At 41.7% G+C, this 24480-nt stretch overlaps 1 protein-coding gene across 1 annotated transcript; it reads right to left on the bottom strand.

Moving 5' to 3' along the window:
- Positions 1-5653: 5653 nt before the first annotated feature.
- On the bottom strand, positions 5654-24150 carry GMFB (glia maturation factor beta). Its single transcript, XM_024202794.3, has 7 exons — positions 24075-24150; positions 19512-19608; positions 18811-18860; positions 15336-15385; positions 14400-14482; positions 12943-13016; positions 5654-10063 (listed from the first exon to the last, which is right to left on the bottom strand). Exons 1-7 carry the CDS (start codon positions 24075-24077, stop codon positions 9992-9994), a joined length of 429 nt encoding a protein of 142 aa, XP_024058562.1. The 5' UTR covers positions 24078-24150; the 3' UTR covers positions 5654-9991.
- Positions 24151-24480: the final 330 nt, after the last annotated feature.

Below are 24480 nucleotides of genomic sequence, written 5' to 3'. Positions count from 1 at the left end.
GGAGAAAGATTTCAAATTGTGAACCAAATGTAGATTGATGCAGCGACATCCGCATGAATCTACAGATATCAGCGCTGTTGGTTCTAGCTAGGAATGAACCACCCCCATTCTTCTCAAGGTGGTGGTAACTCTGATCCTTAATTCCATTTTAAATGTAATTTAACTAACCTTGTTTGAACTAAACATTTAACTCAACACTTCACTATTTCACTGGTGACTGTTTGAGCAGAAATATACACTTACCCATGACTCCTGGATGCCGTTGAAGATGTTGGGGCAGGGCACTATGGACTACTAGTTACTGGGATGGAGAATTAGAAATTCAAGCATCCTCCTCAAAATAGGTCACCACTGCCTCTGCCCAAAAGAAGGGATGAAAGGGGAGATGCAGCCCCTTCCTAGTGCCAAAATCCTCAGCTGACCTCAGGGACCCAATACTCCAACCACTTCCCCTGCCATCCCAGGAACTAAAAATCCCAACCCAACTGTCACAACCTTCCATCCCCACCCGCCCCCCAGCAACTCTTACAGGGCAATTATGTACCTTCTATACGAAAATCAGCAGCACGTTGAAAACTGAAAGTTTGTGGGCAGAGTAAAGGACCTTGGGTTGACATCTTAAACAAAGAGAAAATGCGTCTAAGTCCCTTATACTGCTTTGAAAATCTCAACCATTGAATTTAACATCAAAATAAGTAACATGAGGGATACTGTACTGATTGGGCTGAGCTGGATTGGGGATAGAAAAATGGAGGAGGAGAACGTGGGGGGAAGAGGAGTGCAGCATAGTTCTAGAACCTCTGCCTTGTATGTTAGGTTTAAGGAACGGGCTAGCTGTAGGGAGAATAGTCCAATGGTTAGTGTAGTAAGTTGGGACTCAGGCGAGCTGGGTTTGATTCCCTGCTCTGCCTTCCTGCAGGCCTTGGGCAAGTCACTTGGGATCACATTTTTAAAGGTGTTTAGATGCCTAAAGAGGCAGATACCCAGCAGCACTTACACATCCAATTCCTGTTGATTTCAAAATGAAAATCCTACTAGGTTCCTAAATACCTTTAAAAATCTGGCCCTTGGTCTCTCTGTGGTTCAGTTCCCCACCTGTAAAATGGGGGTAAGAGCACTTCTGTACCTCACAGAGGTGTTGTGAGGGTAAATACATTATAGATTGTAAGATACGGTGGTGAGAGGACATCTAAAGATCTAAACTAGATAGAATGTGCTGCACGGAAGATGCATATACTTGACTGTTCCTCCACAAACCTAGCTGGCAGTTTGCTTTGCATTTCTGAGGCCAACAATTGCACATTCACAGTTGGGGGTAGAGTACAACTTCAGGGGATCCCTTGAGCTAGCCAGTCCTCCTAGCTGAATTAATCACATTCACAAATCAAGGCAGAATTTGTGGATGTCAGAGCAGATGGCACAGCATGGGGGAGCAGGGCAGGCATGTTTTCCTTCCAATTATCCATTAGGATTTTCCAACTGGCTTTGTATTAAATAATAAATCCTTATAAGGAGGATGCATAAAAGTATCACTCCTGCCCTACTCAGATTGATTGTATTGGAGCTCCCTTCAGACAGGTGGGCAGCTGGGTCCCCTTTATCTCCTGACCCCCTTGCACAAACAATTGCTGATGTATCCTTCCCCCCCCCCCCCACCACCACCACCCTTTTAGTTTTTCTCCCTCTTGTCTTTTCTATCCCCCCTTCCTATTTCTCCACTGATGAGAATATTACAGCACATGTTGCTCTGCATGGGGGTTTCAATGTAGCTTAGCTAAGTGCCATGAGAACGGAGAAGCCATACTCCTGGAGCTAGCTGCCTTATGGGCCATCACAGCAGCAGGGATGGATAGTATGTTCCTTCCAGAAAACCCCCATGCTGCTTTTACCCACATGAGCAGAACTACGTTTGCAATGAGGGGGACTGACTATCCTGTACCTATCCCAAACATCCACATCTCTTCTGCCCGCACCCTCTGCGCTATTCTAGCTTCCTGCTGGGGAACACTTGTTTAATACATCTAAACGATTCGAGGGATCAGATTAGGCGGAGTACAATCTCAATGAGGATCAGTTAATTTAGGTAGGAGACATCTCTGCAACACCAACAGTGAAAATTACCTAACTGAAAGGATGTTTGAGGTTCCCAAAAGAGTGACATGTTACAAAATGGTTGTGGGGAAATAATCAAGAGGTGAAAGAGGCTGATAAACTTCACCTATTTTGTAAATTTATTCTAAAATAAAATAAATAATAATAATGTTTGCTTCAATTCCTGGTGTATTGAGTAGCTGTCTAGAGCCTCCAACCAGACCAAGGACTACATTGTCCTAGGTGCTGTACAGATGTATCATAATAGACAGCCCTTGTTCCAAAGCATTTATACAATCTTAATTTAAGACACATCATAGTGAAGGGAGTGATGGGAGGGAATAGAGGAAAGAGTTACAGTGATAAGAGCATATTTCTGCATAGAATAGAAGTGGCCTTTTCATCTCCTGCTAATCAAGATCAGTAAGTGAACCAGAACCAGTATTCTCAGTTTGCTACCTCACAAGTGATAAAGATCAGCAGTGGATAGAAAATTTGAATAGGGTAATTGCTCAGTTAAACTTTTCAATACAAAGTGTCATGATCAATAAAAAAAAATATATCAAACAAGTTAAAAGCAAAAGTCAGAGCCCCGTGTATTACACAGCTGTGAAATTTGCCACCAAACTGCACTTAAGAATTTAAGCATTCATAAAGAGTTGTGGTTGTAAAGGAAACCCTGAAAACCACAAATGGAGCATAAGCCAGTCCAGTGTTGTCTACCATAAGCAACAACTCAGAGGTGTAAACTGCCCATTCATCTCAGTCATGTTGATTCTGAAACCTAACAACAATAAGTTAACATTCATATCTGTAGTGACTTCACTGCTGATCATTTTGGCAGAAACATCCTACAATCCCAAACTGCTTTCTATGACCTCTAGGGAGCCAAAAGCCACCCCCATCCAATTACCAAGAGTGGTTACTTACTGTGACATTCCCCAGGGTGCAATCTGGACTGATGAACAGCTGTGTCCCCTCAATTCTCCAACCTGGGATGCCTTTTACACTGCTTCGCTGTGAGAGCAACCATTCCTTGTCAGCTCACGCACAGCCCCCAGCATGTAAATAACTCCCAGCTACATTGTACGAGTGCTGTAGCCAACCACTCATGAACTACACTGCAGGGCAACACCACCAGCGAATTCCCAGTCCCAGACTTTCCCTCAGCAATGTGCGTCTTGTACTGCCCAGCACACTCCTGGACAACACAAGCTCATATAAAGTCTGTCATTTTATTAATAGAAAATGGTATGCACAAATCTTGTTATCCCAAATGGAGTTTCCCCAACCACTTCAATCCAAACACACTGATTTGAATAAAAACAAAACAAATTTAAAAATCTATTATTTCTATAGTTAATAGGTGACTACAAGTAATGAAGCATGTAAGTCAGAATTGGTTACAAGGACATAAAAGGGAAAAACACAAACACCACTTAACAAGCTAAGTGAACACAAAGCAAAGGTCTCTCACCCCACATATTCCAGCCGTCTTATTGGCTGAACGTCTTTCAGTCAAGATCTCACCCCGCCCCTCCAGTTCAATGCTGCTTCCTTGTTCTTCAAGTCTTGATGATGCTGTTAGTGGAGAGCAAGGGGAAGATGATTGGGGAATGTGGGGGGGGGGGGAGGTCTAACTTCTCCATTTATAGCCCTTTCTCTTGCACAAGAATCATCTCCAGCTGATGTTCAAGAGACAGAAAGTTGGTGTGGCCAGGAACTTTAACCTGCTGCTTTGTCAAAATATAGATCTCTCTTGCCCAAGAGTGGCCACTCAATCAGGCGGTGGTCCATTTGATCTCACAGACACCTGGCTGAGGCCGTGGCTAGCCTTCTGTCCCTGTTGAACTTGTCTGTGACTGCCCTCCAGAACATGTCCTGAGTAATATCATACAGTGGAATTTTATATCTTTACATACAGTGTTGCCACACATTTTACCAGGACAATAATGATCAGCAAATCATGAATTTTCAAATGATACCTTACACAGTATGCTTTGTACAAAATTTAACAGAGTCTTGCAAAAGGGATGAATATGGGGCTACAGACTACCACAGTAGGCATTTACCTTAACTCTGTACTTCCTGGTTTTCAGAAGTTTGAGTGGCAAACTCGCGTTCTGGAATGGCACAAGCTATCATAAGGCAATCTTAACTCTGCGTTAATGACGTGAACCATTAATAGCAGCATCTGTCGTCACTGCTAGGACCTCAGACCCCAATACAATACAAAGGATAACATCCCCAACCACCACTCACTTTCTTCCTCTAAATATTCTGCAATTCCAGACAGAGTGGGGAAGGAAGAAGTGATAGTGTGGGTCCACACAAAGGCAGTTGTCTCATTGCCTATGTGGATCTCCACTGTAGAGAAGTAACAGGCAGGCTTCCAGCACCAAAGGAGTGCACTGTGAGAAATCTTTCAAGCAGTAGTTACAAGACTGCTCTGCCAAACAGTCACAAGTCTAGAGGCTAAATCCAAAGAGTTTCCATCTTTAGAGCTACAAATAGCTCTCACCGTAGGTTTTCTGCTTTGACAAGCACTTCCGTTTATTCACAGCATTTCTTTGCAGCCTTTCTTGAACGTTAGCAGGTTTTATTGTTTTATCGACTCCCTAGATCGGCCAGGTCATCCCCCATCCCAGGTGAGTGAGGAAGGGTATACAAAAGTCATCTGAACCTTCTCTGGCAGAGAGCAGGGAGGGGGCTGAGAACTAGGGAAGCAGAATTAATCAATAGCAGAGCTAGATCAAAAGGAAGAGGTAGGCAAGGAAGGGGGAAGTTTGGCTATGGCTACATTACAGAGCTTACAGTGGTGCACTGCACCACTATAGCGCTCCTAGTGCAGGCACTAAGTTGGTGGAAGAGTGCTCTCCCCTCGACTTCATTACTCCAGCCCCTGCAAGCGGCAGTAGCTATGTCAGTGGGAGAAGCTCTCCTGCAGACATAGCGCTGTCCACACTAGTGCTTAAGTTGGTGTAACTTACATCGCTCAGGGGGGTAGCTTATTCATACTTCTAACTTATACCAACTTAAGCTGTGTGCACACATAGCTAACTTCTACAGCATAGCTTCCTCTGAATCATTTAGCTGGGAGCAGAGGCAGGTTTATGGAATCAAAGCGATGAACTCGATCGACCCTGTCCATGGTAGCATGGTTCCGTTAGAAGGGGGGGGTCTAATGACTGCTGCCCTGAAACCCCACACAAGTATTATTTGTGCTAAGGCCCATTCTTGACTGTGTCATCTTATACTCCCGTTGCACAGGTGTAAAGAGTGCTACCATTCCAATTCGATCATATTTTTACAGTGACCCAAGGCAATGGAGAATCAGGATTCCATTTGCTTCCCCCAGCTGTGACGATGCTAGTTAAGGACAACAAAGTTAGCCCTATTTTATGGAAGATGACGCCTCAGAGGGGTAAGAGGTAGAGACCTCCCCAATTGCCACAGTCAACCTTGATCCCACAGGTGGAGGAGGAAAGAATCATGGCATGGCACTTGTACTCTTCCCACCCACCAGGTCCACTAGCTCCTTCTCTCCCAGATGGGCCTACTCACAGTGTCCGTTGCTTAAAGGAGAATGGAATAAAGGCCTATTGTGGCTAGTTTGCACGTGGGCCACGTGTTTAGACCTTGCCCAGCATTCTGTAGGTAGCTACAACAAGAAACAGAATAGTGATTTGAGTATTCACATTTTATTTAAACCAGTACAAGCACCATGCTTAGCAAAAGATTTGGTTTAAAAATAAACATGCAGTGTGAACTAGCAGAGACTAAATACCAGATGGAAGTTGTGCCAGTTATTGACGTTAACAGTTACATGGAATGGTTAGATTAATAAGACTGACCATCAATATTTCAAGGCTCCTGATCTTTTTACCATCCGTAGCACTGGCAGCTTGCCTTGGCATACATCAGCACCCAAAGGTAACATTGTACACCTGACCCAGCGTAATAAACGCAAACGAAGAAGTGGAGAGCTTCCACTGGAGCCTTTACTCCCATCACAACTCACTTTTGCAGTCCGAGCGGAATGCTGAGACACGCTTACATTCCAAAGCACAACTGAGAAATCCCGGAGCGATTTTTTTAAAATTGGAATTCCCTTGCTTTTGCACATTTAACTTTGACCCTTAGCATTAATTTAATGTAACTTCTGGACTAAAAGTCATTTTATAGTTTAAGACACAAAAATATCAGCTCAGTGGGAATGTACAAGGCACCTTTGCACAATACATTGGAAAGGTGTAGGTCCCAGCATTATTGACATTCTGGTCTATCAAGGGAGGCATACATAGTACGAGAAATACTTTTAAACCACCGAATAGTGCATTTAATTTTTTCACGAACATATGCAATATAACCAGTCCATCTTATGAAGTGAAAACATGCAAAAACTCTCATGCTTTAGTCAGTTTGGCTTTTTCCTCACACACGGGATTACAAGAGATCCCTCCCACTCCTCCCTGCCAAGTACACCTATTTGAAATTTAAAACAGCCAAATTAAGTGTGGCAGAAAAACGCCACCTGTTGGAGACCTTTAAGTAAAGTTTCTGGTCAGGAAACCTTTTTATGGCTGAGTGATTGACTCCTGAAAAAAAAAAAATAGGAGTTTCTAATGGAAAATGCTGAGTGACCTTTAGCTACAAAACTTAACAAGTCTCATGATAATTTAAAGCACGCCTCTGCCCCCATGTTTTGAGTACTCTTTAGAGATCTCCGAAACACTGGCAGAGAAGAGAGGAGTTTGGTTACATCAGACAGGCATAAATTAAACTAACAATAAGCAAAGTTAGAATATACTGGCTTTCTGAACACCATGTATCTGCCTCCTGCTAATCTTCATGGGTAGCTGTAAAGAAAGGCAGTTCAAACAACAAGATTGGGTAGTCAGCGATATGATAGCATTACAAATCTCACATCCACAGTAGAGATCTGAATGGGGTTAGTTATGCCTTTACTTTAAAAGTACTGTAGTTCTGCACACTACCATATCTCAGAGCCAGTCCTGGGACCTTGAGAACTGGACAGTGAGCAGCAGGAGACTGTACAGTATCTTGACATATATTAAGTGTAGATTAGCCCTCAAACAGCAGCTGTTCTCCGCAAGGACTCCCCCCACAGTAGCTGCAGTTACTTCCCTCCCTTTCGCTGCAGAGCTGAGAAGAAAGGGGACAAAGACAGCACTCTACTCCCACAACTTACAAAGCAACACTGCTGCCTGGTCCACCAAGGCTTTTAGGAATTCATTGCCTGTGTAGGCCCTACCATCACATCAGTCTTCAGAGCAGTCCCATATGACTGGGAGTTAGGCAATGGAAGTTCTTGAGAAGCAGCATAAAGGGAAGACTCTGGGGTATGGGGTGCAGTGGAGGGAAGTTAGAAGATAGGGCAGCAGGAACATCTGAGATCTGAATGGGGTGGGTGGAATGGTGAAGTGCTGAAGAAGGGAATGGGAAGAACTGAACAGGAGGAAGTGCTCTTGATATGGGGAATCAAGGTAGCAGGAGACTGTGCAGAGAACTGGTGACACCCCAGGTGACTCTCACAGAATCACTTAATTTGTAAGTACAATTATAAGTTTAGCACACAAAACCCCATATTTTCATCTAAAAAGACACACTAAGAACAGTTTTCTTGATGGGGCACATCTCCCCCCCTTTATGAGCATTCTTCCTGCTAAGCCCTGTGCAAGTAGTAAAGTGACTATTGCCAGTCCAACATAGCATACAAAGCACACTGGTCTGGTTAGTGGTTTACAAATCCAGTTTTCCCACCACAAGCTAGGCTGAATATTAAAGAATGTCACAGGCTCACAGCACAACTGGCAGTTTCTTTCTGCCCTACTGGATTTTGACATCACAATGCCTTATAGTTCATGCAATACAAGCGAAGCAAGACCTTCAAGTCGGATTTTTTTTTTTTTAATTGCTTTTGCTAGTAATACCAATTTAAAGACCAAAGCCTTATTTAACTAAAGAAATTGCTTCTATTGATCTGTAGCACATGAGAAAGACAAAAGAACATTTTTTACAATCAATACATGTTCTGTCCAGGGAAATGAGGAAATGTTGTTCCAGTTCAATACATCAACATAGGATCTTATTTCCTCCAGTTAAAAGTCACTTTTCCTACACTGAACTAATGGTCTCTCTCAATCACATCATAGCCTGTACACATTGAAAAGCCCTCTGATGTTTGAGAGATGTGTGTATGAAGGAGGAATAAATCAATAAGTCAAGCTAAACATGAACTGCTGCTACTGAAGAGCACTGCATGGGTCCATGTGGTCGTCTTAAACAGAGTCATGTTTAATACTCTTACACAGCATGTGTTTGCAAGAAAACATGCATTCTCCCAGCAAAGGTTTTACAGAATGAAATACTAGCCTCCCAATTTAACAACTGATTAATTCACTCCTCCTCCTCACCAAAACACACATTATTAGAGCAACTATACTTTAAGCTACAGCTGTTCATGATTGGAAGCTGCTCATGAGAAGCCACTTATTCAGTAGCATGACAAACACTCATGTGAGTCATAACTGAGATACTGTCACAGGAGTACCTGTTTGCCACTGCATGGGCTAACCAGGATATCCCAAACTCAAACTACTATTCTACTTTTATATAAAACAGACCCTTTAAAAGGTTAGTTTTTAGCTATATTATAAAAAGTACTATTTTCATATTAGAATTTTTGCTATTTTACCAAAAAGAGATGAAACTTAAAGATTGAATGAGGTTACTTATGTGCAGAAGTCCTAGCTGGAATGTAGTTTTGACTGACAAGCAATTAAGCTAGGAGACCTCCTTTCATAAAAAAAAGATACAAGGTCTATATATGGCCAAGGTTTCTCAACAACAAAATCAGACTATTCTAAATCACTCACAAGATCTTAAGAGCTTTGAACCCCTGTACTCCCAGGTCTTTACTGATGGGAGCAGATAGCTGGCATTTTAAGTCGAGGTGTGTTTTATTTTATAAATGTTTAATTGCACCACTAGGCATTAGAAAACATGTTACTTAGACCATTTAACAAAGATTAGTTTTTACCAAATTTGGAGTAAATAATGTAAAATTCTTAGTCCTTTTAAAGCTAACAAATTAAAGGCACACAGTATTAACAGGTGTTCATATAACAGGTAATGTGAGTGAAGAGGTTAATTTATAAATAGTGTAATATTAAGTCTTGCATGTAAAAATCCAGAATGCATGTAACCAATATTGTAATTAAGCCCTTAAGAGTTATAAAATAGTCTTACAGAAACTAGTTTATGACTGACTAGTGGTCATAGAACTTTACCCTGAAATTTAGTTAGATTGACTCACAATCAACGGAGATACTTATTAAAATTAAAGAGAATCAGTACTGAAAAGTCCTAAAAAGAATTTTTTTCACGTGAAGTTATGTTTGTCATATAAACACTTGGTTTCAGTTTAATATTAACACTTCCATAGACTAATTTGGGAAATTCAAAAAAAATTCTCAATTTTAACAAGTGGCCGTATGCTATTTTAACATATAAACTGCTAGTACACAGGATCTGTCAAAAGGATGCATTTGCAGCTCATGAAAAGTTAGTGTCAGCTTCCAAATGTTTGTAAATAGTTAGTTTCTGAACTGAACTGTAGTAATTATAGAAATATTAGTCACAAGAGTGCACAAAGAGAATCCCTGCAGAGAAGTGCTTCCTTTTAGAGTTCTACACAAGGAAACACTTTGCAAAGTTTTACTTCACGGAGACTAATCTTCCTCTCCTTCCCCAAACTTTGTACAAGAAATATACTGCAGGAAACTGCTGTAAATATAGTGCATTTTTAGGCATAAGTATTCGTGTCTGGTTCCAGTATTGTCAGGATGGTATATAAATACTTAATACAGAGGTTCTCTTAATGGAAGTAGCCCAGTTTCTCACGCAGCCATTCTTCAGTTAGGTCTTCTGTATTTCTTATTTCAAATACCTAAAACAAAATTGTATCAGGTTAAATATTTACATTTCAGTCCTTGGAAGAAAAGAACACATTATACCACACTTCTATTGATAAAATGCATTAGTGTACTTTTTAAAAATAGTCATGCTACACTAGGAATCATCACGTTAGCATTTTGCTTCATGCACATTTTTTGCAAGGACAGGTTAATAACCTAGAATAAAACGTGAGACCCTAATGGAAATACATGTTACGATTTGGTCAAGTTACGGAGAGCCATAATTACTGTTTCTGGGACTTGCTACCTTCATGTGTAGTTCTCTTAAGATTCTACATTATATATGATAAGGATATAACAAACAATCTTTTAAGTGACTCTGAAGTGGCATCGTCAGTCACAGCTCAGGGATGCTAATAGATTTACTATATATGTGAAGGTGCTTCCTGTTTGCAATACAATAACCATATTCTGGGCTGAATTAACTCTGAAGGCTTTTAATTTTTTTCAGCCCAAGATTATTATTAACTTGTAAGCAGGCAGAACCCTCAAAGTATCACCATAATATTTTGCTCATCTGATACTTAAAAGTATCGTGGCAGTACTCATTGGTGTATCTAAGTATTAAATACATAAAAAGAATTGCAGAAGAGAGTCTTCAGTAAGGCCTTGATACAGCAAATTAAACAGAAACAAGTACACCATTCCCTGCTCAATACACACCTAGCAGGAAAGTAACTCTGGATTTTGATACTGGCACAGAATAGATGAATTTTACACTATTCCACTCCATTTGGAATCATTGCAACTCATTTGAGTGATGCCCAATCTTTTTAGGACAGTCAATTGCTAAGTCAATATAAAACAATGTTGCATCAATAACATGTCCACAGAGCCTTGAGAACATTTTTTTATCTAATGCAATCAAGACCAAAAAATTGAAGTTGTGGAGAATCAAGTTAGAATTATTAGCAAGACAAGACATACTGTATACTAATAGAAGAATGCAAGATATTTTGACCATACTGTTAAGACCAATGTGAAATTGTAAGAGTCACATTTTTCAGCACTATACATGTACACGTGTACACACACACACAGCGCTAATGTTGACACTACAGTATTCAGCTGAGAGTAAAAAGGATAACAAAATACATAAAATCACCAGTGAATTTACCCATTGCAGGGCATGAATCACCTGTTTACTCCTCCCCATTCATTCTATCTTCTTAGTAATCCACAAGGTTTTCTTTATTATTATTATTATTAATTTCTTTTGTTTTTTTTTTTTAGGTCTTTTTTTTTTTTTTTACATCTTTTTTGTCCCTTTGTTTATTTCCACTTTTGCACCATCTTCTTCTTGTTTTCTAACCTCTCAGGCCCAGTCTACAGACACGGATTCTCATGTTCAATTTGTTATTCACTGCTGTCTACTGGCATATTGATTTGTTAAGTAAAAGATGGGGAAAAAGATCAATATGATAGCACAGACTAGCATAACAGAAACTAGGCTAATCTACCAAGCCACCAAGAAGTGGGGTAAGTCCATTAAGTCATGTATGAGACCCAGATCAGGAGAAGGCCCTAGCATGAGCCAGAATGAAATCAAGCTTCAGTGAGAGGTATGAATAAAGCACATTTAAAATCTAAATCTGAAGCAGAAAGTTAACACTCTGACCTGGGTACAGAGTGGGGTCAGTTCCAGAAGATCAGATCTGACTCTAATCCATTCCTTGGCTTTCCTGCAGGCAGTTTTCAAACGGTTTGTGGTTCTTGCCAAAAAGAGGGTAACCCCCACATGCAGCTGGTCTCTAGCTTCCCTGGCCCCTGAGAAACCTGACCAGACTTCCCCACTCACCAAGTGGATTAGCTGTGCATAACCTGAGTTCACCTTTCTCCTCAGGGGACCCCCACCCCTTGTCCCCCCTCTTTTCTTACAGGCTATAGTTCTCATGCCTCTATGCCTCAGTTCCTTCCAGGCCTATGAGACAGTCTCCTTCTGCCAGAACAGCAAGCTCTCTAAAGCCTGCTTCCTCCCACTTCTCCCCTCCAACTGGAGGGCCCTCTTCTCCAGACTTGGTGTTTCCTAAATGTATTGTGGAGCTGACTGCAAGCCAGACCACTAAGCCTGTTCTGCCCTGGCTAAAGTATAAGATTTGCAAAGGTAGCAACCAAGATGGGAAGGGGAAAAGAAAGCAGAATAGCACCTGTGAGTTTCAGCATTAACTTTCAGGTGTCCTGCAGGTGTCCGGGGGAGATTTTATAATCTCCTATTTCTGACCCAACAGCGTCAGAACCAACTATCCAACCAGAGGATGCTTCTTCAGTTGGCAAGACCCATTCTACCATTGTTAGAAAATAGACACCTAAGGTGTTTCATGCTTCAGCGATGGTTATGAAGGGTTCACTACAATAAGGCAGATATTTTTAAGTGAGGGTAATTAGCCACTGCAACAGCTTATCAAGAGATGGGGGTTCTACCACACCATTTGAAATCTTTAAATCAAGACAATGTACTTCTATTAAAAACATCCTAGTTCAACCATGAATTACGGGGCTCACTGTCCTCTTGTGGATTTTTTTTTTTTTTTTTTAAATCTCCATGCTTACTCTCCTCTTTCTTTAGGCTTCCTGCAAGATGGACACCCGCTGAACGCAATTTAAAACATGCAAGAACATAACGATCCTGTTGTATTGTGTACATGTGAGACAGACTGGCAAGACAGAGCAGCATCTTATGTACACTCACATTCTGCTTTTTATGAAAGATTCTTGCAACTGGTCAGAAGAAGTGAGGTTTTTACCCACGAAAGTTATGCCCAAATAAGTCTGTTAGTTTTTAAGGTGCCACCAGACTCCTTGTTGTTTTTGTAGATACAGACTAACACGGTTACCCCCTGATAAATTATACCTTAGTGAGTTCCGCTGTTTGTACCAGCTTATTCTTGCTCCCAGCGTACATCATCTGTTGTTCGGGCTTGCATCCTGTAGTTGTGGGGAAGGAAAGCAAAGCGGTGTTTGACAGTTGGACTGAAATTCATGAACAAGATTTTTTTTAAAATCCAGCTTGTATGCAGGAAGTTTCCAATCAACAGAATGACCCAATTGTCTCTTTGTATACAGTATCGTCTTTAGTTTTGCTTTGAATGTTTAGTACTTGTCAAGACTATATTAAAGTGATGTGAAAGTGGGCTGGGTCGGTGGTCAGATCTAGCTGTGTCTGTAGTTCTGCTTAAAACTGGACTCAAGAGAGCAATTGTATCACAATTCAAACTGCACAGCCAGCAAAGCAGAGGCTAAATCCATCACCTCTTCCTGCTATCTTATATTCTACAAGAGTGCTGATCTACCAGAAAGCAAGTTACCTTTGCTGCTGTTTCTAATAGATTCCAATTTCTTCCTGAACCACAGATGCAGTCTTATACAAGGAATGCATTTATCTGAGTCTAGCCACTAATCTCATACAATAACTTTCAGGGCAAGACAAAGAAAAATAAACTGATTGGACAAAAAAAATATTACCAGCTTTATTTCATTTAGCAAGCCATCTATGTCCTGACTCTTTGTAGTAGTTTTAACCAGACACTGAAAATAGAGGGGAACTTATACAAACAAAATCTTAAGATACAATAACTACGGAAATAAATTCTAGATAAGGTCTCCTGTGAAGCATCTTACCACAGGTCGAGCTCTCACAGAGCAGAACCTAGCACCATAGGCATGGCTTAGAACTTGTTACAGAAATTAACTACTGAAGATCCACACCTTTTTCTGTACTTTTATTGCTAAACTTTAACACCCACCTGGTTATTCTAGCAAGCAGAGTAGTGAAGGGTAAAACAATGCACTCTCTCTCTCAAGGATTACAATGTAATTTAATAGCTGCAGAAAGCCACCCTATTACAATTCAGAAAGTGCAGACTGATCTCAAGGGCCAATTCATTCCCTGCGTATGAACAGAGTTTGTAACAAAGTCGAGGTGCTGAGTTGGCTTTTTCCCTCCCACTCCTAGGTTTCTTCAGGGCCATTCAGTCCCTGGTACGGACTAAGGCAGCATGAGAGTTGCTCTAATGTGGGCCCCAGCTGCAACAGCTGTTCTGGCAGCTGGGACACAGGAATATTTGACACTCCTGTAGGAGGTCGCATACAACTGGCTCTGTGCCTGCCAGGAACTCCCCCTCCAAAGAAGTTTGTCAGGGAGCCCTTACTGTGAATTTGCAAGCCCTTAAGCCAGAGAGAGCATACTGATGAATTTGGCCTTAAGTGTGAAAACCATTGATCTTAAGCATTAGGCCTTTTTTGTTTCATAGATACAAGAACTTCCACATTTATAGGATATAGCAACTACTATTCACAATGTTTACTCACCGACTGGACTGGAGAAGATAAAGCACAATGGATAAGAAACTCTTCCATCATCATGCTGATACTTGTAACTATACACAATGAATGTTTTTCTGAGGTTAAGGAAACTAAAAAAAAAACTCACTGATCTCTTAGAACATAATCCTTACATTCATTAGCTGAGCTTGTTATAGGCAAAAATAAATCTCCCTTTGCCATCTGTTCTAAAAGACGCTTACATACATCAGTTTCTGTACTGTTTCATCTTGTTCCCATCTCAGTTTCTATTCCGATTGGAGTTTGAGCCATTGGAGGATTTACCCTGCTTTTCAGTAACATAACCCACATCTGAGACAGGTGTTTGTGTGAATATTTTGTAAAATAAATGTTAGTTCTCAATATTGTCCTTTTCACAACAAGTCATTTTCCAATGATTTCCCTCTACAATGTTTTAAATATGAAGTTTCAGCTAAATCAGATAAGTAGTCAGATTTCTTTTTCTAAAGAGATAATTTTTGCTGCTCTTTGCATGCTCTCTTGGCAAACTATTTGTTGGTAGCTCTTTGCACAGCAAACATTGGATGGTTTCGTGTGCTTTGCTAACCTTTAAATGGAGAACCTATAGCTAAAGTGTTAATTTAAATCTTTCTGTTGAATTAATGTGCTGAATATCCCTGCAAAAGAGCAGACTGAAAGCCATTCAAAACACAGTGAAAGTAACCAAGTCTTAGAAGTAGAGACTTCACTATACCAGTGTACAAGTCTTTGCTAAGAAATGGCATGTGACCACAGAATAGATCATGAAAATTAATCAATTTTTGAATTAACATAGGGAGAATTTCCATTGTAGGCAAATACTTGTTTGAAGAAAAAAAAATGGAAAATTCAATTTCAAATGCATTTTAGATTTAATTTTTTTCAGTAAACAAAACAATACTAGCAACATTAGAAAAAGGATATCGAGGTTGTCTCTCAGGCAGCTCATCTTTTAGTTCATCAGGGGAAATGCCCTAGTAATATTAAAACACAAGCAGTCTTTCAATAGGTGAACTCAGAACATAAGAATGGCCGTACTAGGTCAGACCAAAGGTCCATCTAGCCCAGTATCCTGTCTACCAACAGTGGCCAATGCCAGGTGCCCCAGAGGGAGTGAACCCAACAGGTAATGATCAAGCGATCTCTCTCCTGCCATCCATCTCCACCCTCTGACAAACAGAGGCTAGGGACACCCTTCCTTACCCATCCTGGCTAATATCCATTAACGGACTTAGAACTTTATAAATTCATGGAAGTTCTTTTAAACGCTGTTATAGTCCTAGCCTTTTAATCTCTCCTCATATGGGACCTGTTCCAAACCCCTAATCATTTTAGTTTCCCTTCTCTGAACCTTTTCTAATGCCAGTACATCTTTTTTTGAGATGAGGAGACCACATCTGTATGCAGTATGCAAGATGTGAGTGTACCATGGATTTATAAAAGTGCAATAATATATTCTCCGTCTTATTCTCTATCCCCTTTTTAATGATCCCTAACATCCTGTTTGTTTTGACTGCTGCTGCACACTGCATGGACGTCTTCAGAGAACTATCCACAATGACTCTAAGATCTCTTTTCTGATTAGTTGTAGCTAAATTAGCCCCCATCATATTGTATGTATAGTTGGGGTTATTTTTTCCAATGTGCATTACTTTACATTTATCCACATTAAATTTCATTTGCCATTTTGTTGCCCAATTACTTAGTTTTGTGAGATCTTTTTGAAGTTCTTCACAGTCTGCTTTGGTCTTAACTATCTTGAGCAGTTTAGTATCATCTGCAAACTTTGCCACCTCACTTTTGACCCCTTTCTCCAGATCATTTATGAATAAGTTGAATATGATTGGTCCTAGAACTGACCCTTGGGGAACACCCCTCTCCATTCTGAAAATTTATCATTTATTCCTACCTTTTGTTCCCTATCTTTTAATCAGTTCTCAATCCATGAAACGATCTTCCCTCTTATCCCATGACAACTTAATTTACGTAAGAGCCTTTGGTGAGGGACCTTGTCAAAGGCTTTGTGGAAATCTAAGTACACTATGTCCACTGGATCCCCCTTGTCCACGTTTGTTGACCCCTTCAAAAGAACTCTAATAGATTAGTAAGACATGATTTCCCTTTACAGAAACAACAATTTACACCTCTACCTCGATACAACGCTGTCCTCGGGAGCCAAAAAAATCTTATCGCATTATAGGTGAAACTGCATTATATCGAACTTGCTTTGATCCACCTGAGTGCGCAGCCCCCCCCCGGAGCACTGCTTTACCGCGTTATATCCGAATTTGTGTTATGTCGGGTTGCGTTATATCGAGGTAGAGGTGTATGTTCTTCTATGTGTCTGACTATATTATTCTTTACTATTGTTTCAACTAATTTGCCCGGTACGGACGTTAGACTTACCGGTCTGTAACTGCTGGGATCACCTCTAGAGCCTTTTTTAAATATTGGCGTTACATTAGCTATCTTCCAGTCACTGGGTACAGAAGCCAATTTAAAGGACAGGTTACAAACCATGGTTAATAGTTCCGCAACTTCACATTTGAGTTCTTTCAGAACTCTTGGGTGAATGCCATCTGGTCCCGGTGACTTGTTACTGTTAAGTTTATCAATTAATTCCAAAATCTCCTCTAGTGACACCTCAATCAGTGACAATTCCGCCGATTCGTCACCTACAAAAGCTGGCTCAGGTTTGGGAATCTCCCTAACATCCTCAGCCCTGAAGACTGAAGCAAAGAATCCATTTAGTTTCTTCGCAATGACTTTATCTTCTTTAAGCACTCCTTTTCTATCTCGATCGTCCAGGGGCCCCACTGGTTGTTTAGCAGGCTTCCTGCTTCTGATGTACTTAAAGAACATTTTGTTATTACCTTTTGAGTTTTTGGCTAGCCGTTCTTCAAACTCCTCTTTGGCTTTTCTTATTACATTTTTACACTTAATTAGGCAGTGTTTATGTTCCTTTCTATTTACCTCACTAGGATTTGACTTCCATTTTTTAAAAAGAAGTCTTTTTATCTCTCACTGCTTCTTTTACATGGTTGTTAAGCCACGGTGGCTCTTTTTTAGTTCTTTTACTGTGTTTCTTAATTTGGGGTATACATTCAAGTTGGGCCTCTATTATGGAGTCTTTGAAAAGCGTCTATGCAGCTCGCAGGGATTTCACTTTAGTCACTGTACCTTTCAATTTCTGTTTAACTAACCCCTTCGTTTTTGCATTGTTCCCCTTTCTGAAATTAAATGCCACAGTGTTGGGCTGTTGAGGTGTTCTTCCGACCAAAGGGATGTTAAATGTTGTTATATTATGGTCAATATTTCCAAGCGGTCCTGTTATAGTTACTTCTTGGACCAGCTCATGCGCTCCACTCAGGACTCAATCGAGAGTTGCCTCTCCCCTTGTGGGTTCCCGTACCAGCTGCTCCAAGAAGCAGTCATTTAAAGTATCGAGAAACTCAGACCTACACACTATATGGGCTAGAGTATGAGGGTAATGGGAGTAAGACACTGCTACATCTACAGTTACATCTCTTCAATTTAACGGAGAGCAATCCTATGGGAACAGTCATAGGAAGACTCAACTGTAAATTGATTGCTAAACTGCTTTAGTAATTTTGTATAAGAGATTTAATGTTAATATAAAAAAAACTCTGTGTCCTTATCAGTTTAAGAAACTGATGTTTTGTGGCTCCACTCTAGTTTTAGATATACTGGCACTCACCACATATTTCAATCTCTGCTACTGAACACGAGTGTGCAAGATTTGCTACAACCAGCAATACAAACTGATCCTGAAATCTAGCCCTTGGTCTCCATCTGTGAGAGACCAGTTCCTGGACTAGTGAACAAGCCTAACCGTTCATAGTGGCCAATATTCTCCTCTTCAAATATTATATTTTTTAACATTCTGGGAGAGGGGTAAAAGTTATTTTTCAAGTCATTGCATAAGATTTCATGCTGTCCCTGTGTAGGCCAACACTACAGATTGAGATCAAGTTATTATTCCACCTGTCTACAGGGATTAAGACAATCCTAACTTCTAACTAATGGCAGGTCAATGCAGAGTCCAGAGTGCAAGTCAGCAAAAGGCTCAGCAAGAATTCTTCCCGAGAGCCAGCAAATGGAGAGAGATGCTTTTTGCATAATTTTTATTCAAATATAATTTAATTAACATTTTAAAGCTTAAAGCATTTTGTTTGGATAATTAGTCATACAATTGCTACCGTACAGCTCAATTAATAGCGTATCATGCTTCACCCGCAGAGTAACCATAGATTTGAAGGAGGTTCATAACCCAAATGAGATTAACAGTTTGAGAACAATTTGACACTAAGACAGTACCTCAGCAGCAACAATACACGGCAAGCTGAAGATATTCTTATTTACAGTTCATTTAACAAACCTCATGCTCCTCATCCAGTACCACCAGCTGCTTATCCTTGTCAATCTTCACTATAATAAAAACATAACATAGGTGAACTGTGCATCTATACGGGGTGCTGTCTCCACACACACCTTTTTTTTTTTTAATTAAAGGTTAAAATTGCAACTTTTCTAGAATTACATGCATATAATAATCAGCTTTTTATTTAACCCACCTACTGCATTATCTTGTACTTTCACTCCCTCCTCTTCTCCCCCGCCCCCTCTGACAATAATCAACGAGTGGAATTCTGGCCCCACGGAAGTCAATGGGAGTTTTAACTTCAGTGCAGTCAAGACTTCTCCTCCCAAACTTTGTTACAAAACTAGCAATTTCGAAATAGCCTACTTTAAGAATGTCAAATATACTCAAACCTAAGAGGGTCAAGTATTGGCTTTATCCTCCACCTTCGTGCTGCCAGTGGTAGACTTTTTCCATTTTAAGCAGTATTTAAGCACATAAGTATTTCTATTAACAGCAAGTGTGACAGCTTTTATTCTGAAAGCTTTAGTTCCGTACCATAAAATAATGTTGTTCTACTGTTAAGAGGGAATGGGAAAATATCAAAGTTAGTGTTATAGTAGAAGCATAGTCCACGCCATTTTGCTGCAGCAGCCTAAAAATTATCAGAGATTTTCTGTAAGACCTTGTAGCTTTTGTTGGCAATGATTTTAGCTTACTTATAATGGCAGCATTGTTCGTTTCTTTGCGAAACCGGAATTTTCTCAACTTTTCCACCAGATCTTCAGCAACATCACAAACCACCAGAGATTCACTCTACAGAAAAAACAATTTCAGTTAACAAAAATCCTCCCAAAATTATATGACTACATGAAGTTAGTTGAAGATTCAGAACATGCATAAAATTCAGATGTACAAAAAAAGACAACGTAAGCATTAAACACAGTGAAAAATGGACTTGTGGTACACAAGAAACAAATCTTGTCTTATCTTTTCATACTGGGCCAAAAAAGGAAAGTTAAATATCAGAAAAATGTGGACCAAATGTCTTTACATATTTATTCTTGATTCCTGAAGTCAGAAAATTTCCATACTTTTACCTTATCAAGCGATCCTGTTTCTGCAACTTACACGTTAAAATAATGAATCAGATATGCAACTGATTTTGCAAGTTTAGTCCTGAAATAAGACACCCTATTAAATACACATTTAAGACACTAATGCCAGTACAGCAGTGTGAATATTTAAAGTAATAAGAGCGGTTAATATTTCAATAGCATCTAGAGGCCCCAATCAGGGCCCTGTTGTGCTAGGTATGAAAGCAGAACGCTGAACCTTCAAATTTTGCCTACACGCAAAGTGTTAAACTATATTAAATGAGAAAAGTGTGCACTTTTCCTACTATTATATTTACAAGTCACTTTTTTGAAAACTTAGAGTTAGTGAAATCTAAAATGAAGTATTAGAAAAATTATCCTGTTGAAGGTAGGAAAGAAAGTGATCAGTTCCTTCACAGCTAGCCCTCTAAGTTATAAACCATTTTACATATAATTTGTAATTGCACCACACTGACCACTGCCCATTTCCTGCATCATTCTTTATACACACTCCCTCGCATGTCTTGTTGTAACAGTCAGCTCCACCGCTCAGCAAATGTTCTGTCACCATAGGTAGCTTTGACTGAATGCCAAGCATATCAGAACACCGTTGCCAAGCAGAAGGAAGAAAAATTAGTTCACCATCTTTAGCTCAATTATACTACTGTAACCACCATACATAGGAGTTTCCTTTATACACTCACTCCTGAGAAATCAGGGCTAACAAAATCCATATATAAAGCTAAATGATCATGTTATGAAGAGCAAGTCTTAAAGGAATAAATTAGAGTTTAGAAAGATACTGAAGTAAGGTTCTGAATCCATATGCAACTACTCCAAAGTCCTAGTCCACTTATCTTAGTTTACAGATAGCTTCCTTCATAAAGAGGAATTTGTCAAGAATTAGTTAGGGAGAGGAAGTCCCACGAATGTTTCTCTGCAAGTACTCAGACATGCCTGAACTTTCCTGCTGGGGTAGTTTAATTAAAACCTATCTTTAAATACAAGTCAACAATTCTAAAATTATTGAAGGCAGCCACTAAATGAATCATTCGGTAAAAGAAATCATCACTAGTTTAGTGATCAGAAGAAATTTAGTCTTTAAACTCAGGCCTCAAGTAGTTTACCAGACACCTTACTAGAGGCCAATATTGGAGAGAGGAGGGTTTCCTCACTAAAAAATGAGCAAGGGCAAACCTCATCCAAGCATTCTCTTGCTGTTTCTAGACTCTGCATCTTGGACTCCATCTTCATCAGCCTCTGGAAAGGTGTCTTGAGTTTGCTCTCTATGACTGCTGGAATGGAGACTTCTTCCTCCACCTATGAATCTCCTGGGATGGCACTCTACTCCTCTACTCTCTCAGGCTCCTGGGTGCTGCAAGGATGAGGATGATGGCTGTGTGCTTGTTTCCCCAGACTATATTTTGGATCATCCTCACTCACATGCTAGTATTAGCATCTACTTCTGCTGCTGTCATAGTAGTGTGGTTCTACTCTGAAAGTGATTAAATATTGCATGGTGATCCATGTGAATGGTTTCTAAATGATACTGCACATCAAGTGTTTCCATTTTGAAAGCAAGACATTTCTTCCAACTGCCAGCTCCACAAACTCATTTTGGGATGAGAGACTATCTAAATTCTTTTCTCTCCAATAAATAGCAAACAAAGTACTGCAGGCCAAACCATTTGTGCAATCCCCTGGGGTTCCACAGGTGGCTCAAATTAGCCCTGTAAATAGAATTAAACAAACAATTCTTTTGTGTTTACATGAGGAACATAATCCAGTTCACTCCCTGTTGGCTATGCTGGCTCTCCAGCACCAGAGGTAAACATAAATACATAAATAAATATGCTTTCACTAAAGCCAGCAGATCTATGACTGACTACGCAGAGAGAGCAAATCTGCTAAGTAAGGGAGTGCCATTTTTTTTACCATGTCCCTTTTCTGGCTAGAACCACACTTTAAATTCTTCCAGAACTGATAGCTTAGCCAGCTGCCCTCCTCCCAACTGATCACAGAAGAGTGACTTTTCGAACTGTTTACACAGAAATTTTTTCATATTGCAACATCTGTAGGAAGGCAGGATGGAAACCTGTTAAGAGTTAGTCACACTGTTTTCATATCCCTCGTCCCCATAGACACACACACAGCCACAAATGATCACTTTCTAGCAACACACCAAGTGTAAGCAAGAAGCTGAGAAATGCATGTTTCAACTGAAGCATTTATCTTCAGTTACTGCAGAGCTAGAAGAACTTCTCATTGTGTGACCTTTCTGAGCTCTACTTCAAGAAAAAAGGATGCAGCTTTCTCAGGAGTCATGCAAGATCAGGACTACTTTAGGGCTAGTCTACACGGGCAATGCTAATGTGCTTGAACGTGCCTTGTGTGGTAGGGTGACCAGATAGCAACTGTAAAAAATCAGGACAGGGGGTGGGGGAGGTAATAGGTGCCTATATAAGAAAAAGCCCCCAAAATCAGGACTGGCCCTATAAAAAAGGGGACATCTGGTCACCCTATTGTGTGGTCACGGCACAGTGCTGAGAGAGAGCTCTCCCAGCGCTCTTAAAAAAAAAAACCACACGCCCCACATCAATGAGGGGCATGGCTCCCAGCACTGGGGCAGTTTACACTGGTGCTTTACTGCGCTGCAGCTTGCAGTGCCCAGGGGGATGTTTTTTCAAACCCCTGAGCAAATAAGTTGCAGCACTGTTAATTGCCAGTGTAGACAAGCCCTCAGTTTACAATCTTGTTTCCATACACAGTAACATTTTAGAACTGTTTCTCCCCTGTCACACCTCCACCTAACAAAAGTTATTACAAAGTAGCAAACTCAAAGGGAAGCATGTGGAAAAACAGTGAAACACTAGCAGTGACTCTAGAGACCACACCTGCAGGATTCCACCTTTCCTGTCCCCTTCAGACCCTGCCCATTTGGTTTCAGGTATAATTTTTGCTCCATCTATACAATAAGATTCCAAGATTGTCACTCTGAAGCCTAGAATGTCTGTTGAGTCAGCATGAAGCAATGGAAACCGCTACAAGCATGGCTGAGAGCTTTTTGTTCCAAATATCATTAGTGGGATCTGCAGTAAATTATAAACTCTCTGCCATTTTGACTTTATAAGTTACACCCACTGCAAGTCATTTATTTATCTACTACCTACCAAGACTCCTAGACCACTGTGATATCAGACAATTCAGCCAACCCCCACCCTGACTCTACGGCTCATTTGCATAAAACAATTTCATTGATTCTATGAGGGAGACTGCACAGATGGTGGCTTACTTGGCCCAGCTGCCACAGTTCTTCAAAGACTAGCACACACACAATGACTCCAAACACACACGTCTCATTCACCACCCACACAACTCTCTCAGCACCAACACAACCCACACAATAACGCTAAATACACCTAGCCCCTCACTGCAGCACTCGCCACCTGTGCGCACGAACATGAATTTTCAACTCCCCCCCCATCCAGACACACGTCAACACAACTAGGACACACAGAGCCCCAAACACACCTAGCCCCTAAGGGCAGAGCACCCCCTTGACTCATCACCTGTGCAGATCATCATGAAGCACCACAGCCAGCCACACAACAGAACACAACCAGCACCCAGAATAGCCCCGAGCACACACAGACCCGCACGGCAGCACAAATACACACAACTCTTCCAGCACCCACACACACACACACACACATCAGTGCCAAGCCTCCCCGGTCTGCCGTGCCGCTGTGAAGCCATGGAAACAGCTACAGGCAGGGCTAAGAGCTCCGTCCATCGTGTCCCGGGTTCAACCAGCGCTGGGATTCACGGGCTTCTGCTGCCCGGTTTTTACACCCCCAGCCGCACGATGCGGGTGTCGCCCTGAGTCACACGCGGGTTCGCAGCCCCGCACAGGACGGGCCCTGGGGGTGGCCGCTTGGCCCCTGCCTCCGACAGGCGCCCCAGCCAACCCCCTCGGGCTCGCCCGCTGGGGCTGCCACGGAAGGGGATGGCGCGGGGGGACGAAGGGTGCCCAAGCCAGGGCAGCTGCGAGCGGCCAGGCCTCCCTCATCCACCCCCGGGCCGGGGGATGGCCAGCCCCAGCCCCTGCCCTGCCCGGCAGCCCCTCCCGCCGCGGGCAGCTCCCAGGGCCGGGCGGGCACCGCTCCCTCCGGCGGCTCCACTCACCATTTTGCAGCCGCCGCCCCGGCCCCTTCCGCTCGCACTTTAAGAACGAAAGCGCCGCCGACCTCCTCCCGGCGACTGGCTCCAGTGCGCCTGCGCCGGGCAGCTCCGGAGCCAATCCGCGAGGCCGGCCGGAGCGGACTGCGGTCTTCACCCGGCTACGGGACGCGGGAAGGTTCACGCCCCCCCTGGCGGAGCGTTGAGCTGGTGCTCCCGGGCTCCGGGGGCGGGGCTCCGTGCGCTGGGAGAGCAGCGGGCGCGGCCAAGGCGGGGCAGGGCACGTGCAGGGTGGGGTTGGTCCCACGCTAACCCCTCTAGGGCCTTCTAGGCCCAGTGGCTGTGGACAGAGGAGCTTTGTGAAAGCACAGCGACCTGTGACAGGGCCATGGCATCGTGTCCAACACGAGTC

Source organism: Terrapene carolina, unplaced genomic scaffold (assembly GCF_002925995.2).
Source record: "Terrapene carolina triunguis isolate 2854851 unplaced genomic scaffold, T_m_triunguis-2.0 Scaffold189, whole genome shotgun sequence".
Classification (NCBI taxonomy): domain Eukaryota; kingdom Metazoa; phylum Chordata; order Testudines; family Emydidae; genus Terrapene; species Terrapene triunguis.
This window is presented reverse-complemented; position numbering and strand designations above follow the sequence as displayed.